Source organism: Gopherus flavomarginatus, chromosome 3 (genome assembly GCF_025201925.1).
Source record: "Gopherus flavomarginatus isolate rGopFla2 chromosome 3, rGopFla2.mat.asm, whole genome shotgun sequence".
NCBI lineage: Eukaryota > Metazoa > Chordata > Testudines > Testudinidae > Gopherus > Gopherus flavomarginatus.
Window position 1 is genome coordinate 27,063,123 of NC_066619.1, and position 18,848 is coordinate 27,081,970.

The 18,848-nt window shown below is 37.4% G+C and overlaps 1 protein-coding gene across 4 annotated transcripts in view; it reads left to right on the forward strand.

Moving 5' to 3' along the window:
• The window catches only part of NIPBL (NIPBL cohesin loading factor), a 309,341-nt gene that overhangs the window by 276,859 nt on the left and 13,634 nt on the right, over positions 1-18,848 (forward strand). For all 4 annotated transcript variants that reach the window (XM_050943765.1, XM_050943763.1, XM_050943764.1 and 1 more), the window contains 9 exons: positions 826-879; positions 4,284-4,392; positions 10,818-10,954; positions 14,231-14,371; positions 14,736-14,829; positions 14,943-15,097; positions 15,395-15,485; positions 17,706-17,879; positions 18,350-18,540. In XM_050943765.1, coding sequence (XP_050799722.1) covers positions 826-879; positions 4,284-4,392; positions 10,818-10,954; positions 14,231-14,371; positions 14,736-14,829; positions 14,943-15,097; positions 15,395-15,485; positions 17,706-17,879; positions 18,350-18,540 — 1,146 coding nt within the window. The remainder of the gene's footprint in view (positions 1-825; positions 880-4,283; positions 4,393-10,817; positions 10,955-14,230; positions 14,372-14,735; positions 14,830-14,942; positions 15,098-15,394; positions 15,486-17,705; positions 17,880-18,349; positions 18,541-18,848) is intronic.

Genomic DNA, 18,848 nt, shown 5'->3' on the forward strand with positions numbered 1-18,848 from the left:
AGTCTGCAAATTAAAAGATGCCTAACCATGAAAGGAGTGAGGTTCTGAAACAATTTTCCGAAAGGAGTAGTGATGGCAAACAACCTAACTAGTTTTAAGATGGAGCTTGGTCAGTGTATGAATGGAATTGTATGACAGGGTTGCCTGCAATAGCACAGGATTGACTCAGTGATGCAGGAGATCACATCTAGTCCGATGCCCTTATGTAAAATTTATTGTTTTAAAGGACACTGTTTAAAAATCATGATCAATTAAAATAAATGCATTTATCTTACTATTAACACCTTAACGCTGATATATCTACTTTTCAGCATTTACACTAAACATTAGTTTATGCATTACTTTGATCTTGGACAATAAAAAGAGACTAATTGGTTACATTTTCTTTAGTCTAGTCAATTTTACCTTCAGGTTCTCATGAGCTAACACAGTCCTGGAATGATGGCAAATCCTATAGGGCCTGTTTAAAAAAATGCATTTTTTGGCAGTTGAAATATGTCATAAATTTTATTAGCTGTTAAGCTTTGCAAAAACTAGTTTTCACAAAACTTAAAATTTTGGTCAAATTTGATCTGACAGTGACCCTACAACTGAAGTAAAAACTTTAGATTTATTTAATTTAGGTTGTAGTAGCATCTGAAATGTGGGAAAAAAAAATCACATACAGAAGACATAGTTTCTATTGCTTCTATCTTACAATTTAAAATAATTTTAGTAAAGGAAAAATACTTATCATAGTTTAAATTTAAACCTGTGTTGAAATTCTTTGATTACATTTTTCTTCAGATTTCTTTTTATAAATCTATTCCAAATATTCTTTCTTAGGTTGCAGCTTGTAGAGATACAGGATATGATTGGTTTGAACAACTTCTTCAGAACGTAAGTAATAATTTTGAAAGGCTCATTTCACAAATGTCAGAAGAATCTTAGTATGTTTCATGGAACCTAGGGCTAAAATGTAACTCCACAAACTTCCAGAATAGTTCTTTACACTGTTATCCGAATGGCAAAATCTAACATTCTCTTGACTTTTTTGTACAACCTTTTGACTTTAACAGTTATATCCTTCCTTTGCCACTGCTTTTATACCTAAAACTAGTTCTTCGAGTAATGGTCCCTATTTTATTCCACTGAGGGTTTACACATCCATGCCGTGCATCCAAAGCTGGAGAATTTGGAAGTAGTACTTTCCTTTGGGGTCCGGGCATGTGTCCTTGCCTCACCTCGCCTCATTGTTTTGTCCAAGGTGATAAAGGGCCAAGCAGCTCAGCTGCATCTCCGGCTTCTTCTCACTGCTTCATGGTCCAAGTCGGAGCTACTAGTGTCCTCTTGTGTATGATGCACATTAAAAAGTTTAGAATAGTATATAGTTAGTTTTTCTTGTAGTGTTTGCTGTTTTTATTGTTTTAACATAGTTTTAACTTTTAGTAACATTTATAGTAGAACTGAGACTTAGGGGAATCTGTTTACTGTTGTTCCTTACCCAAGTACCCACACATGGGTACTGGACAGTGCTAAAGACACCAGGATTTAAAATCTGTGCCTGCTGCCCATTAATGTAATATCTGCCAGTCTTTCCCAAGCGGTACCTAAGAAGGCCAGGCTCTCCACCTTAAGAAGTAGCTCATGGAAGTCACCACAAGACCTCAGGCAGACAGACCATGGGCCAGGGGAATCCCACCCCTCCAACATCAGCTTGAGACAGCCAAGAGTGCACCTCCAGCTATGGAGTTTGAGTCCAGCTCCGGTGGTACTGCCACTAGGGACCCCATGCCAGGGCCTAGTTGGGAGGTAAGGAAGCATGCACATAAGCATGGCAGTAAGTCTTCCTCCAAACCAAAGAATGGTGATGCGCCTCCCACAAGTTCCAGCCATGGTGAGGCAGTGTATTCCAACACGTACAGGCATGACAAAAAACCCGCACAAACAGGCAGGTCCGCCAGTGTGACATGCCGAGCTGCACACACAGTCAACGTCGGGCTCCCTTAAGACTAGATTGATCAGTTTCAGGAAAGTCTCCACTTGGGCACCGGTTCTGGCTGTGGAATGAGTATCGTTAACATCAGGAGATTGGAGAAAGCACCAGAGCCACATGAACTGTGTACTCTAGTGGCCTTCCACTACCATCCATATCTAGGGAGGCCAGATCTCCCACTCAGGACATACCACAGTCAAGACATTTCAACACATCTTCCTATGGTTTACACACTTCCACTGGCTCCAATGGTACTGCCATTGGAACCGGTCTCCTCTGAGGATTCGGATGGAACACGAGGGCTGCCGCTTCCCTACCACCACTACAAGTATCCCAAAAGACCACTGGCATCATGGCATTACCCTCCTTCACAACAGCAGAGGAGCAACTGGTTTCCCACATCATGAGGCCCTCTGCAGCACCCAATTGGCACACCTGTTCTGTTCTGCTGGCCCTGTTGGGGAACAATACCCATCTATAGAACTCACCCATTTTGAAAGAGAGGCTTCACCTCTTTCTCCCTCTAGGGCACCTTTGAGCAGATGCTCTGAACTGGGTATGGAGGAAGAACAGTTCAGTCCATTTCTGTTGGTACTGCCAGAGCAAGTGTGTTTTTCACTGTCCTGTCCAGATGCTGGCTTTATTTATTGTATTTACTCAATATTGGCATTAAGCTGACTAGTTATTAGTTCTTGAGGTCATCTTTTTTGCCCATTTTCAAGACAATGGCTGGGATTTTTCAAAATCACCTAAGCAAGTTAGGTGCCCAGTCCCCATTTAATTTCAGTGGAATTTGGGTGCCTAACTTCTTTTGGCCCTTTGAAAATCCCAGCCTGTAACTACTCGCTTTATTTTTTTCCCAGTTCTCTGGTTACTTCTTGTACTTGTTGAGAGTGATAGCTAGTGACTGCATTTCTTCTGTTACTGCATAGGGTCTTACTGCAGTATACATGGACCACCTGAAATCCCCAGAGAGCTGGCTGGTCACATGGTTTTGCATTCTCCTCTATATTTTCATCTGCATTAAAAGATACCTTCATAAACATTAAAAGCAAGACTTTCAAAAATGGGTGCCTAAAATTAAGCTCCAAGTCCATATTTTGTGCCTGAACAATTGAACTGATTTTTCAAAAGTGCTGAGCACCTCTCAGTTTCAGAGACACTAATGGGAGCTAAATATTTGACACTTTTTAAAATCAGGCCAGTTGTTTTGGTGCTGAAATATAAACTTGGAGCCCAAAGTTAGACTGCCCATTTTTTCCAAATCTTGGTCTTGATACTTCCATAATATTACTTTTTCCATACAGAAAACATCTCTGTAGCAACTGCAGCAGTTATGTGATTATGAATGCAAGTGGAGGTGGTTGGTGTAATCACTAATGAGGGCCACCAAATGAAATTAATAGGCAGCAGATTTAAAACAAACAAAAGGAAGTATTTCTTCACACAACGCACAGCCAATCTGTGGAACTCTTTGCCAGAGGATGTTGTGAAGGCCAAGACTATAACAGGGTTCAAAAAAGAACTAGATAAATTCATGGAGGATAGGTCTATCAGTGGCTATTAGCCAGGATGGGCAGGAATGGTGTCCCTATCCTGTCTTTTCCAGAAGCTGGGAATGGGCGATAGGGGATAGATCCACTTGATGATTACCTGTTCTGTTCATTTCCTCTGGTGCACCTGGCATTGACCATTGTCAGAAGACAGGATACTGGGCTAGATGGACCTTTGGTCTGACCCAGTATGGCCATTCTTATGTTCTTATGCTACTAAAAGGGGTAAGGAGAAACAAATCAAAACAGATTATAATATTGCACCAGGACAGCACCTCTTACAAGTTGCACATTAAGGCACATGGACAACAGAAAGCCAATTCAGGCATCAGGAAGTTAATAGTGAGTAATAGGGAGTGAGAAAAGACAAAGATAATGGAACATGACTCTGTTAACATTTTGAATATTGTCTTATCACTGAGATAGATAGTATTACGCTTGTTAAACTTCGAGAATGAGCTTTGCTTGCTGCCCTACCCCTTAATTCTTTTAATTGTAGTGCTTTGGTCCTAGATATCCCCCATTCAAATGTAATATTTATTTTGTTAAATAGTTTAATTTTTTGCCTCCACAAAGTGCTTTTCAGGGCTGCTTAGGAAGAACTTGGATAACTTTATATGCGTCATGAAATCCTCCTCCTTCTATGATAATTGTTACAAATGTAACATACATTGAAATACAAATTATTGGAACGATTCAGTGTATTGCAGTTTATATTAAATCTTAATCATCTCCTGTCTTTCTGTCTGCAATAGCTTTTGAAATCAGAAGAAGATGCCTCATATAAACCTGTGAAGAAAGCCTGTACTCAGCTTGTTGATAATCTGGTTGAGCACATTCTTAAATATGAGGAATCTCTAGCAGGTAATGTAATTACTTACAATCCAATAGTATTAATATATTTTTTGTTATTACATATATGAAATCAGACACTGTTTGTAAAAATCTATAGTTCTGTTTAAAAAAGGACAGTAGTGGATAAGACAAGGATTGTCTCAAGACCAGGGGCGACTCTAGGTATTTTGTAAAAGCAGCAAAGAATCTTGTGGCACCTTATAGACTAACAGACGTTTTGGAGCATGAGCTTTCGTGGGTGAATACATGCATCTGACGAAGTGAGTATTCACCCACGAAAGCTCATGCTCCAAAATGTCTGTTAGTCTATAAGGTGCCGCAGGATTCTTTGCTGCTTTTACAGATCCAGACTAACACGGCTACTCCTCTGATTCTAGGTATTTTGCCGCCCCAAGCACAGCAGGCAGGCTGCCTTTGGCGGCTTGCCTGCGGGAGGTCCCCGGTCCCACGGATTCGGCGGCACGGCTGCGGGAGGTCCGCCGAAGCTGTGGGGCCAGCGGACCCTCTGCAGGCATGCCACCGAAGGCAACCTGCCTGCCGCCCTCGCGGCGACCGGCAGAGCACGCCCCGTGGCTTGCCGCCCCAGGCACGCGCTTGGCGTGCTGGTGCCTGGAACCGCCACTGCTCAAGACATTTAAATTAAACCTTCCTTTGTTATGATTAAATTGAACCTTTAACTACTATTACAATAAATCTTACTCTTGTCACTTGAAGAGGATGCTGCTTGAAAACATTTTTTTTCCTTCATTAAAATTGTTCTGGTGCTATTGTTTTCTGGTTCTATCACCCTGGTGAAATATAGAATGTTGTTATAAGACATAACAAGAACATGGCAGGAAGTTTAAGCTGGATAAATTCAAATTAGAAATAAGGCATAATTTTTTAATAGAGGGTTTATCTGATTGAACAAACTATCAAGGGAAAAGGTGGCTTCTCCAACTCCTGATGTCTTCAAATCAAGACTGGATGCCTTTCTGGAAGATATATTTTAGTGAAACACAATTTATTAGGCTCATTATAGGAATAATTGGGAGGAATTTAATTACCTGTGATATACCAGAGGTCAGACTAGATGATATAAAGATACCTTCTGGTCTTAAATTCTGAATCTGAGATGTACATGACAGTATAAATTACCAGAGGTTATTTTTTCATCCACACATGGTTGTGATGATAAAATCCATTTTTAGCATCTTTTTACCAAGCAGAATACCTCATAGGTCAAAGATTTTAAGAAATGTCTTTGCTCTTGTGGCCATTTAGAGCTCCTAAATCTTTGAGTAGATAACTCCCATTTGGGAAAAATAGTAACTTTGAGTTTCACATTTTATGTGAGAGAGAGGTAAGTAAGTTTTGTGTGCATTTCTGTTGGACACATATTGTAGATATACTCTTTAAATACTAGGCTTTATCTTTAAAAGAATTTCAAAATTATGAATTTCATTTGTTATTTTTTCATGAAGTGTATAATTATAGCTTGTGACAAAATTACCTAATGTGTATATTCAAGTTCAACTGCCAGCTTTTGATACAACTTGAAATAGTAAGAAGCTTTGCTTTGTTAGAGTAATAGGGAATGTTTGGATTATTTACAGACTAGCTGTCGATGTTGCTACACATACTTCATTTAGGTTGTTTTATCTTTCATTAAGTGATAGCCTGGTCTATTGGATTGAGTCAGTGCCTCTTGGGTTCTATTCCCAACTTTGACTTGCTGTGTGATCTTGGACAAATGACATCATCTCCCTGTGCTTCCATTTCCCTTTATCTAAAATGGGGATTTCCCTTTATCTAAAATGTGCTATTATTCCTAGACAGGAAACTTGGTTAAACTGGATGTAAAGTTGTAAATACATTTCAATAGCTTAAAGGGATAGGAGAGATCCTTAGTAGAACGTTATAGTTCTTAAAAGCATTTCCTCACAGACATTGAAAATATGGAAATACAGCAACCTACAAGCTATACAAGTAACTTCAACTCTGCCTCTTTGTCCCACAACCCTGTCCAGATTAAAAAGGTGCATCTTTAACATATTAACTAGCTGTGGATTTTAATTCAATTAATGCTTTGGTTTTCCCATAGCCCCTTTCAGCTTGCAGACATTATAAACTATATCCGCTGTGGTTTACCCAGCAGAATATGCATATCATAATCACAAAGGCTATATAGGGCCAGATTCTCATTGCATTGAGACCCCTGTACACTACTCTGGAAGTTTACACTAACTTTGGTTGCTTTAAGGGCCACTTACACTACCAAAGCAATATGAAAGAGCCTTAGTGGAAATGAGAATCAGGCATATGGGGTAAGATTTCCACAGCTGTAAAAAGCCAGATAGAAAAGGGCTGAAAGGTTTGCATAGTTCTAAATGTTGTACAAAGGAATTACTATGATTATGAAGGGATGGGAGATGCTTTGTATTTATACAAATGTAATAATACTTTCCTTTTATAACAGTGCCTTTGATCCAATAATCTCATTGTACATTACAAACAGTAATTTAGTGTCACAACCTATTAATTAGGTATGTTTTATTATCTATACTTAACAACAGATGTGAAAACATAGGGGCAGAGAGATTAAGCTATTTGCTCAGGGTCACATAGTATGTGTCAAAGTTTAGATTAAAACGCATGTCATATGAATCACAAAATTTTTTCCAATCTTCCTGTCACCCACCCACCTTTCCCCTTCTTTTCCTATACAGAAGATCTTGATGTTCATGTCTTGGTGAGGAAAGTAGACTGTAGGACATAGTGTTTGCAACGTGCTTTGAGAGCCTTGAATGAAAGTTTTTATGTACAGCTCCACAAGACAGAACTTGGGGGAGAAATCAAATCAGTATCCTAGATGTCTGTAAACTAATTTGAGAAGTATGGAGAATAAGCAGGAAGAGCTTGAAATGATAGTAAATAAAAACAACTGTGACATAGTTGGCATCACAGAGACTTGATGGGATAATATGCATGACTGGTATATTGGTATAGAATGGTACAGCTTGCTCAGAAAGGATAGGCGGGAGGGAAGGGGGGAGATGTTGCCTTATATATTAAAAATGTACACAGACTGAGGTTGAGATGGAAACAGGAGACAGACTTGTTGAAAGTCTCTGGGTAATGATAAATGTCATGATAGGGGTCTACCACAGACCATCTAACCAAGAAGAAGAGGTGGATGAGGTTTTTTTTAAACAACTAACAAAATCATCCAAAGCACAGGGCTTGGTCGTGATAGGGGACTTTAACTATTCAAACATATGTTGGGAAAATAACACCGCAGGGCACAGATTATCCAACAGATTCTTGGAATATATTGGAGATAGTTTTTATTTCGAAGGTGGAGAAAGCTACTAGGGGAGAGGCTGTTCTAGATTTGATTTTGACAAATAGGGAGGAACTGGTTGAATATTTGGAAGTGGAAGGTAGCTTGGGTGAAAGTGATCATAAAATGATGGAGTTCATGATTCAAAGGAATGGTAGGAGGGAGAACAGCAAAATGAAGACAGTGGATTTAAAGAAGGCAGTCTTTAGCAAACTCAGCGAGTTGGTAGGTAAGATCCCATGAGAAGCAAGTTGAATGGGAAAAACAATATAAGACAGTTGACAGTTTTTCAAAGGGATATTAAGATCACAAGAGCAAACTATCACACTGCATAGGTAAGATAGGATGTATGACAAGAGACCACCCTGGCTTAACCAGGAGATTTTCAATGGTCTAAAAATCAAAAAAGAGTCCTACAAAAGGTAGAAGCTAGGTCAAATTACAAAAGATGAATATAAACAAACAACACAAATATGTATTAGAACTTAGAAAGGCCAAGGCACAAAATGAGATCAAACTAGCTAGACACAAAGGGTAACAAGTAAACATTCTTCAAATACATTAGAAGCAAGAGGAGGACCAAGGACAGGGTAGGCCCGTTAGTCAGTGATGGGAGGTGGGGAGAGAAACAATAACAGAACGTGGAAATGGCAGAGGTGCTTAATGACTTCTTTGTTTCGGTTTTCACCAAGAAGATTGATAGTGATTGAACGTCTAACATAGAATATGGAGGGGACCTCAGGAGGTCATCTTGTCCAACTTCCTGCTCAAAGCAGGACCCATCCCCAGACAGATTTTTGCCCCAGATCCCTAAATGGCCCCCTCAAGGATTGAGCTCACAACCCTGGGTTTAGCAGGCCAATGCTCAAACCACTGAGCTTTCCCTCCTCCCCCCACCCCAGCATAGTAAATGCCAGTGAAAATGAGGTAGGATCAGAGGCTAAAAGGGGGAAGGAACAAGTTAAAAATTACTTAGATAAGTTAGATGCCTTCAAGTCACCAGGGCCTGATGAAATGTATTCTAGAATACTCAAGGAGCTGAGGAGATATCTGAGCCATTAGCAATTATCTTTGAAAAGTCATGAAAGACGGGAGAAATTCCAAAAGATTGGGAAAGGGCAAATATAGCACCAATCTATAAAAAGGGAAATAAGGACAACCCGGGGAATTACAGACCACTCAGCTTAACTTCTGTACCCAGAAAGATAATGGAGCAAATAAGTAAGCAATCAATACGCAAACACCTAGAAGATAAAGAAGTAACAGTCAGCATGGATTTGTCAAGAACAAATAATGTCAAACCAGTGTGATAGCTCTCTTTGAAAGGGTAACAAACCTTGTGGATAGGGGGAAGCAGTAGACATGGTATATCTTGACTTTAGTAAAGCCTTTGATACTGTCACACATGACCTTCTCATAAACATACTAGGGAAATGCAAGCTAGATGGAGCTACTATAAGGTGGGTGCATTGTGGAAGGGCATGATGAGTGGGGTCCGGTTCTGTTCAATATCTTCGTCTATGATTTAGATAAAGGCATCGAGAGTATTCTTATAAAGTTTGCGGATGATACCAAGCTGGGATGGGGTTGCAAGTGCTTTGGAGAGTAGGATTCTAATTCAAAATGATCTGGACAAACTGGAGAAATTTTCTAAAGTAAATAAGATGAAATTCAATAAGGGGAAATGCAAAGTACTCTACTTAGCAAGGAACAATCAGTTGCACCCATACAAAATGGGAAATGACTGCCTAGGAAGGAGTACTGCAGAAAGGGATCTGGAGGTCATAGTGGACCACAAACTAGATATGAGTCAACCGTGTAACACTGTTGCAAAAATAAACATCATTCTGGGATGTATTAGCAGGAGTGTTGTAGGCAAGATATGAGAAGTAATTCTTCCACTATACTCTGTGCTGCTTAAGCCTCAAATGGAGTATGGTATCCAGTTCTGGGCGCCATATTTCAGGAAAGATGTGGACAAAATGGAGAAAGTCCAGAGAAGAGAAACAAAAATGATTAAAGAAACAAAAATGATGTAAACTATGAGGGAAGATTGAAAAAATTGGCTTTGTTTAATCTGGAAAAGAGAAGACTGAGTAGGGACATAACAGTTTTCAAGTACATAAAAGGTTGTTACAAGAAGGAGGGAGGGAGAAGAATTGTTCTTCTTAACTTCTGAGGATAGGACAAGAAGCAATGGGCTTAAATTGCAGCAAGGGAGGTTTAGGTTAGACATTAGGAAAAACTTCCTGTCACCGTGGTTAAGCACTGGAATAAATTGCCTAGGGAGGCTGTGGAATCTCCATCATTTTTAAGAGCAAGTTGGACAAACACCTGTCAGGGCTGGGTCCAGATAATACTTAGTCCTGCCATGAGTGCAGAGGACTGAGCTAGGTGACCTCTTGAGTTCCTTTCCAGTCTATGATTCTATAAGATGGCTGAACTGGGAGTAGTTGCTGCCTTCCTCCCCTCTCATCAATCCACATTCTCTAAGACTTGACAGACTGAACTGCTTCAACATAGTTAGAAGCAAAGCAGCTATTTATAAAGTGCAAAGGGATTGCAAAGTACAGAAATTAAAAAGTTTACAAGGGACCTCACAATCTGCTGAAGTTCAAATCCAATAGCAAAAACCTCCAAAATTAATCATCAGCTTTCCCAAAAATGCTCAAAGGAATGCTCATGTTCACTTGCTAATCTCATTAACCAAGCTACATTTTGTGGAAACTTCTCAATGACCTAAAAACAAAACAAATTATTTCATATTAGGAAAGTTTTTGTTATGAGTCCAAGTTTTGTTTGCATTATTCTGTTTTACATTCATTACAGAATCATTGGCTGAGCCTGTGGCCTGGAAAAATAAGTGGTTTAAAAATAAATGAAAACTTCAAAGGAGCTTTATTATTTTGCATATTTTCTTGATAATGTGCTTATATTTTTGTCTGCTAATCCAAGTTTTCTTATCTAATGAGGAATTTATATGCCATTTTTTCAAAGATACGTTATCAGTGAAAGTGATTTTTATATGCTGTGTTTATTTGCTATCCGTTTTTTTTATTGACAGAACTGTCCTTGAATTGAATATACTTAATGTATTTTCTAATTTTTGCAGACTCTGACAACAAGGGTGTGAATTCTGGTCGCTTGGTAGCTTGCATAACCACTTTGTTCTTATTCAGCAAAATCAGGCCCCAGCTAATGGTCAAACATGCCATGACCATGCAGCCATACCTTACCACTAAATGTAGTGTAAGTATAGGAAACTAAAGTCTTCTTTCATCTAAATAATTATGGAACTCAAGGGTTATCTTAAATGCATGATGAAATTGAGGGTGGGAGTGTAAAAAACAGCAATAATATTTCCATTACATGGCTGTTTTCAGTCCTGAAGATATGAGAACCTTTTGTAATCCATAGATCTCTAATAGGAGTGGGTTGGGTTTTTTTCAAAAGTATTGGACGCAGAGAAACGTCTGCCTTCAAGGTTTTTTTCTTTCTTCTCAAAGGATGAACTGCAAAGGTTTTGTTAAAAATTAAAAACGTACTTATTAAGATCTAAAAATGAAAATAAGTAGAAGAGTGTTATATTTTAAATGTATTTAATCTTTATTTTAATAATATTTACGTCCTGGTTTTGTACACTCCTCAGCAGAAAATTACCCATGTGCCATTATGGTATGACATTTCAAATAATCATCCAATTTTGCATAAATATATTAATATTTAACGCAACTATTCCCCCGTAAAGTTCAACCCACTTATTCACCATTTGCTCTATATTGGATAGCCGTTCAATTTTATGTATCTATCCTGTTAATTTCAATTTTTATCCTGCTTTTGATGTTTCCAATTACCACAAATACATAATCAAGCTTAATATTATAGTAACTGTTAGCTAGTTTCAATCATTTCACCTGTCATTTTTTTCTTCAAAACTAAAAATCCCAATTTTGTGAGTTTTTCATATGTAAATTCCATTCCCTTTCTTTACTTTACATTTACATTGCTGCTTATGGTAGCAAGTTGGCAAGGAACCCATTGTTAATGTTGCTGTTTGTATAAGGTTTTGTGTAAACTACTAGGGTGAATTCCTGGCCCCTTTTGGAGTAAATGGTAGTTCTGTCACTGACATCAGAATTTCACTTCTGGTCTTTTGATCTGAGAAATCCTGTCATCATCTTAATCGTCAGTTAAGGTCTCTTCCCATTCACCTGCCTGTGGATGGAGGACATCATGATAGTAAGCCTGTCATCTAGCAGTATCTACAAAGTACTTTTGGTATTGTACGATGAGCTGTTGTCTCTTCTGATTGAATAGTATATCAAGCTGTCCTGAGTGGGGTGGAGGGGATTTAAATGCTGCAACATCTACTCAGTGGACTACACAAGCTTCAGTTATGCAGCTTGAGGTGAATCCTAAAATCATTTAGCTGGTAATTATAGTGTATCCCATTGTGATTAATGGGATGCACATTGGGAAATTGTAACTTCTAGTGTCAAATGGTTAACAAAAGACTTTAGTGCATATGAAGTAAACTGGCAATCAATACTTGCTTTGAGAATTTCTTCTCTAGATTCCTCAGCTATGGCATGTGAACTGCTTTAGGCCCACTAGCTAGTAATGTTTCATCAGATCAGGTTTTTTAAATCATGGTTTCTGAAATGTTCTATGCTTGTAGTTAAATCACATTCAGCCCCAGTTAATCTTCACCTGTTGCTAGTACCTGGTATCAGCAATTGGTCATTCTCTAGGACAGTGGCTCTCAACCTTTCCAGACTACTGTATGTACCTCTTTCAGGAATCTGATTTGTCTTGCGTACCCCCAGGTTTCAGCTCACTTAAAAACTACTTGCTTACAAAATCAGACATAAAAATACAAAAGTATCACAGCACACTATTAATGAAAAATTGCTTACTTTCTCATTTTTATCATATAATTATAAAATAAATCAATTGGAATATAAATATTGTACTTACATTTCAGTGTGTAGTATGTAAAGCAATATAAAACAAGTAATTGTCTATATGAAATTTTAGTTTGTACTGACTTCTCCGGTGCTTTTTATATAGACTGTTGTAAAGCGAGGCAAATATCTAGATGAGTTGATGTACTCTCTGGAAGATCTCTGCATACCCCTAGGGGTACACGTACACCTGGTTGAGAACCACTGCTCTAGGGAAGACAAGCTAGAAGAGTTCAAAGATTCATTCTAGGGCTTCAAAGGAATAGTCAGAATCCAAAGTCCTACTTGGCCTGTGTGGAATACTCCCAAGCTTCAAGATGAAGCAGCATCAGTTCTGATGTATCATTTTTGAGTATTTTGGTACACTCAACCCCAAACTTCTTCTTTTCAGTGCTGAAATAAATTAGGTTGCATTCCTAGCCTATCATGCTGACCATGTTACCTTCTCCTGGAGTCCCTGTTCAGGTTCCTCCTCCTTCATTGTATATAATGCAAGCTTCTTTGTTTGTCCTTTTAAAGTCCCTACTAACCAAAGTTTCTGCTGACTACTTTTTGAAAACCTATGGAGCTTTTTAAACAGAGAAAATAATAAGAAGCTGTTTAATACTTTGCTGAGTAGCTTTAAATAACATTTTTTAATTTACCTACTCTTCTCCCTTAAAACCAAACCCTCCCACTTGTTCTTTCTCATTCTCCTTTGATATTTCCCCTCCAGTCCCCATAGATCTTTACTGTTCCCATACCATCCTATAAGTGGCTGGAAGGGAGAACCTCTTTGCAACATAAAGAGAGTCCAGAGCTCTTCTTCTCCACCCCATGCAGCCACTCTAGAGAACTTAAGTGATACAGAGGGATTTACATGGACCCTGTGTCTGGGGGTGAATATTATCAATTGCAAATATATTAAATCCATGTCAGTTATCAAAATGTTACATTTTATTAAACTGTATATACCTGTGTATTAAGGTATATAGGTATGTACCTTTTTCACGATATGTTATCAAATATTTAAATTCAGAAAACCTAGTTACTCTGTATTTCCTTCTATGTGTAGAACTAAAATTAAGCAGCAGTTTTCCTGTTATGTTTAAGATATATCATGAAATATTTTGTAATAATTAATTGCAAAATAATTACCAAAGACACTATTAAGACTATTTTAACCATAAAATAAAACTTACCTTTCACATCAATAACTTTTATCTTTACCAGAACAATTATTTCACCTGGACTCACTTATTTCGTAGTGAAAAAGTATTGGATTAGTAATTAGAGATAACAGTTTAAATTTGATTATCATAGCATAGCAATACTTTTGAACTTGGTAACAAATTTAAATTGTTATCTTTAAACCCTTAGCCAAACTTTTTGTACCGGGAAGTGCTACAGCATACCTAAAACATACTTCAGAGAAAAGTTAGATCCTTGAATATCAGTGTGTACTTTTATTGAAAAACTGAAATTAAGTTATTCTCAAACCTGAAATAAAATTAGAAATACTTAGCTCTTCTATACGGAAAATGGTGAAAATGTTTAATCATTGTAAATGTTATTCTTACAGACCCAAAACGATTTCATGGTAATCTGCAATGTTGCAAAAATCTTAGAGCTGGTGGTGCCATTGATGGAGCATCCAAGTGAGACCTTCCTTGCCACTATTGAGGAAGATCTCATGAAACTTATAATCAAATATGGCATGACGGTAGGATTTAATTTCTACTTTTTATATTAATTTAATGTTTTTGGTTCAGTTTGATATGGAATATGTAGAAGTTATTTAAAATGAACACATGAACATTTCTTCCCTATTAATGTTTGAACGGCAGTTATGAAAAACTGGCTATCCCTGTGAACATTCTTGATCTTCCGGAGTTTGTGTATTTATTATTACACTTTAGTTGTTATGTACTTCGTCTGAGATTTTCAAAATAGTCTTGAAGAGTTAGACCTTTATCTTCCATTAGTTTTAAATAAATAATATGTTTTTATATCTCTAAATTGCTTTGAAAAATCTCTATCTTGACTTCTAAATAAATGGTTATAAATATTTTCTGTCTTATTTTCAGGTAGTGCAGCACTGTGTGAGCTGTCTTGGGGCTGTTGTAAACAAAGTTACTCAAAATTATAAATTTGTATGGGCCTGTTTTAATAGATACTATGGTAAGTTAAATATCAGAGCGTATATTATTAAACAATTTTATAAAAGTTTTGGTTATGCTTGTCATTTCAGGAGTGCAGTATTTGCTATGATTAAATCTTTTCTCTTATTTTAGGTGCACTTTCAAAATTAAAAAGTCAACACCAAGAAGACCCAAACAGTACTATACTTACAGCCAATAAACCAGCACTCCTTAGATCTCTTTTCACTGTTGGAGCACTGTGTCGCCATTTTGATTTTGATCAGGAAGATTTTAAAGGCAACAGTAAGGTAAAATACACCGTGTTTACCTTCTCAGTGTCTTGTGTTTAAAAGGGTAAAGTTAAAAAATGTAACTTGTAAATAGAACAGAATAGGTTTTGTAATTTGAAACAATGAAGTAAAGTCTTCACAGTGAAACTAGACTGTACTTGTAATTTGCAACCATTTATTTTATTTTGAGAAAGCTCTGGTGTCAGTGATGTATGTTTCACTCTGCAATTAGGTTTTTAAGATTGTTTTAAGTAGAATCTAAAAATTAGCTGTTGCTTTTTAAGTCATCAATATTTTTTGTTTTGATTTGGCCAGGTTAACATAAAGGATAAAGTACTTGAACTGCTGATGTATTTTACAAAACATTCAGATGAAGAGGTACAAACAAAAGCTATAATTGGTTTAGGTAAGAATTACCAAGTTTTTTTTTTGTTTTTAATTGAATCAGTAATTATGCATCTCAGGGGATAGTATGTTTAGTTTGGGTTATTTTTCCAAGAAGTTGGTTCATTTAAAAAGCTTTGGCATCTTTTTTTAAGGGATATGTACCTAAATAATATTATCTGCACATTTTGGTTGCTTTTTTTTTTAATTTTAATTTTTTTGTTCATAGAGATCTTAAATATACTTCCTTGCACGTCTGAAGATATTTGAACATAGTCTGTAGCAAATTGGTCAAAAAGGGTCTCTTTTCTCTTTCGTGTGAAAAATACATTTTGACAGTGTATGCCTTCCGTGTGTGTGTGTGTGTGTGTAATTCTTTAAAATCTCCAAAAGTATCAGATTTCTAAACTAATGGTACCATCATTTTTCAAAATGAAAATAGTTTATAATCTGCTGCTACTTGAGTTTCACACCCCCAAGGCATGAAGTTCAAAGGATTATTAGCAAGCCAAAAACATCTGGGAAAGTCTTAGGTGATGCAGCCATGGGTCAGTCCTCAGCTGAAGTCAATGGCGTTATGACAGTTTACAACAGCTGAAGATTGTCCCCTTAGATGTCAGTGGGCATTAACTTACATAGGCCCTGACAGTTCCTTTCTGGATAATGGCCAGCGAGAAGTTTGCCACTTCTTGCAAGTTTTGACTTGCCTACAAGGGTCTGAGGCTTTCTGCTCCAGATGTGTACTTCCATAGAAGTATGGAAATCTTAAATCCTTATTAGCAGACCAAACATAACCTCTTAGGAGTACTACTTTATATAGAGCTGTGTTAATCTTAAAGACACCCAAATAATTTATTTTCAGGCGGAGGCAGACCAAAGGTGAGCTAATTCTTAAAAGAAAATTGTGAGATAGCAAATTTTCCCTCTCTCCCATCTGAAACATTTGGATTTAATAAGTGGTAAGGAAAATTTATTAGGGAAGATAAGAAGAATTTTCCGACGGAATTGTGGGTTGTAGACCCATTTAAATCAGTGAGTGAAGGAAAGAAAGTTATATATCAAAAATACTTCTTTACTTTTAAAAAGGGATTTTAAATTTAATCAGATTAGCTTAGAAAAGATCAGGTAACAAAACTTCAGTGCACGTTCATGCAGATAATAATTATCCCTACTAAAGACCATCCTTACCTCTTTCGCTTTCCCTTTTTTCCCACCCATTGGATGAACTGAGCTCTTTCTTGAACTAAGTCTTTTCCTGCACTAACTTTTCGAGGTGCAAGAGACCAGCTTTATAGAACCTTGATTCCCTTGGCTTCAGCCAGTCAGCCCCCTCCACTGTTTCATGCTGGGCTTTTTCCATATACTTTTCTTCTTCTGTTATTTCCTTTTCCTTTTAATTTCTGTTTTGTTTTGCACTTTGTTGTTTTTACTCATTAAAGATCTTTACCACCTGTGGCCATAAAGAAGTAAAGGGATATTCAATATCTGCCACTCCTGCAAAGCACAGACCAACAAGAGTTAGGAGAAATAAACAAAGTAATGGTCTCATACATAGCAGATTTCCCAGTCTTCTCAAAGGAAAGCTGCATCTCTGTCACTTGTGGTCCTGTGTGAGGCTATAAATCAGCAGTACTAACCCACTTACGTTATCTCAGATGATGTCTGGATTATAATTGGGGAGGGCGGTGAAGGGTAACCGGAAGAAAAAAAAACCCACAACTGATTAAAAGAGACTAGTTCTCTACATTTTGGGCAGGGAGAAAGAAAACAGATAGTTCTTTTCCTTCATAATAGTTTTTAAGAAAGGGTTTTAGAGTCTGTATATGTCAGAGTCTCAGTGTTCCCACTGACATATTATTGAGCAAGACCGTAGACCTCTATTATAGGAGGGACATGTATAATTTTCCCATTTTATAAATGGGACAAATGAGAGATTGATTGCATGAGGTCACTTCTAGCAGAGCTGAGAATAAAATTCGTTTAGCCATGCTGCCTTTGAGAATTGATGTGCTGTGTATTTGACTGTGTAAGCACTAGATCACACTCCCCTTCAGAGCCTGGAATAGAATCAAGAAATCCTGATTCTCCAACATTCTTCTGTTGCGTTTCCAGTTTTTGAGTGATTCTTTGAATTTTATTTCATATATGTATGATGGAAGATTTTACTAGTTCACCTTGAAAAATTTAAGCACAGTAATTGCAAGGCAACCAAGTGGGATCTTTCTTATTTTTTTTCTTTCAGGATTTGCATTTATTCAACACCCAAGTCTAATGTTTGAGCAGGAGGTGAAGACTCTGTACAACAGCATTCTCTCTGATAAGAACAGCTCAGTAAACTTAAAAATCCAGGTGTTAAAAAATCTCCAAACCTATCTACAGGAGGAGGATACGCGTATGCAGCAGGCAGATAGAGAGTGTGAGTGATGAGCGCTATATTAAGGAAGCATTCAAAATGTAACTTTTGTTACATGAAAACAATCTTTTAATTTAACTGATTCATAAGGAGCTTTTGGGTCTAATTATTCATGTATACATACGTTACCTTAGGTAAAGATTTCAGGAACATCTTTTATACACAGTCACACTGAGAAGTATAGAGTGTAGAATTCTGTTCTTAACTTCAAGTTTTAAGTTGCTGGGAAAAAATCCAAAATGTGCAATACTTAAATTCTTGTAGTTAAAATAATGAGTGCTTTGCTTTTTCTATTATCAAATTCTTCTCTGAAATTGTTAATTTTCAAGCATTCTAAAACAAGAAATCTTCAGGGCTTAAATATGAAGCTTAAATATGTCATAAAGAATACGAGGAGTAGTATGTAGAGTAGAATAAGTTAGTGGTTGCCCAAAGATCTTGACACAAACAATTGCTTTTGTTCCTTTCTACAGGGAAGAAAGTAGCAAAACAGGAGGATCTGAAAGAAATGGGTGATATTTCCTCAGGGATGAGCAGCTCCATCATGCAACTTTATCTCAAACAGGTTCTTGAGGCTTTCTTTCATGCACAGTCCAGCGTACGCCACTTTGCTCTAAATGTCATTGCACTGACATTAAACCAGGGTCTTATCCATCCAGTTCAGGTATGTAATGTTAATGTGCTGTATTCCTTTTTTCTTTTACACAAAAGAATCTCAGAATTTCTCATGGCTGCTAGATAAATGTCCAGTATGTGTGTGTCATCCCCTCGGCCCCCCAAATTTGTTACAGTAGTTGCTTCTTTTGGGGATACTTCGGTTGGAGAGGCTGTTTTACATACAACAGATGTCTAGAATTCTTCTGTATTAAAAGGCCAACAGGGTTCCAAAGACTAACCCTTTGTTGGCTTAGAAATTATATTTGAGTTGAATCGTTTTTAAGCAGCACTTATTAAATGCATGATGGAGTGCAC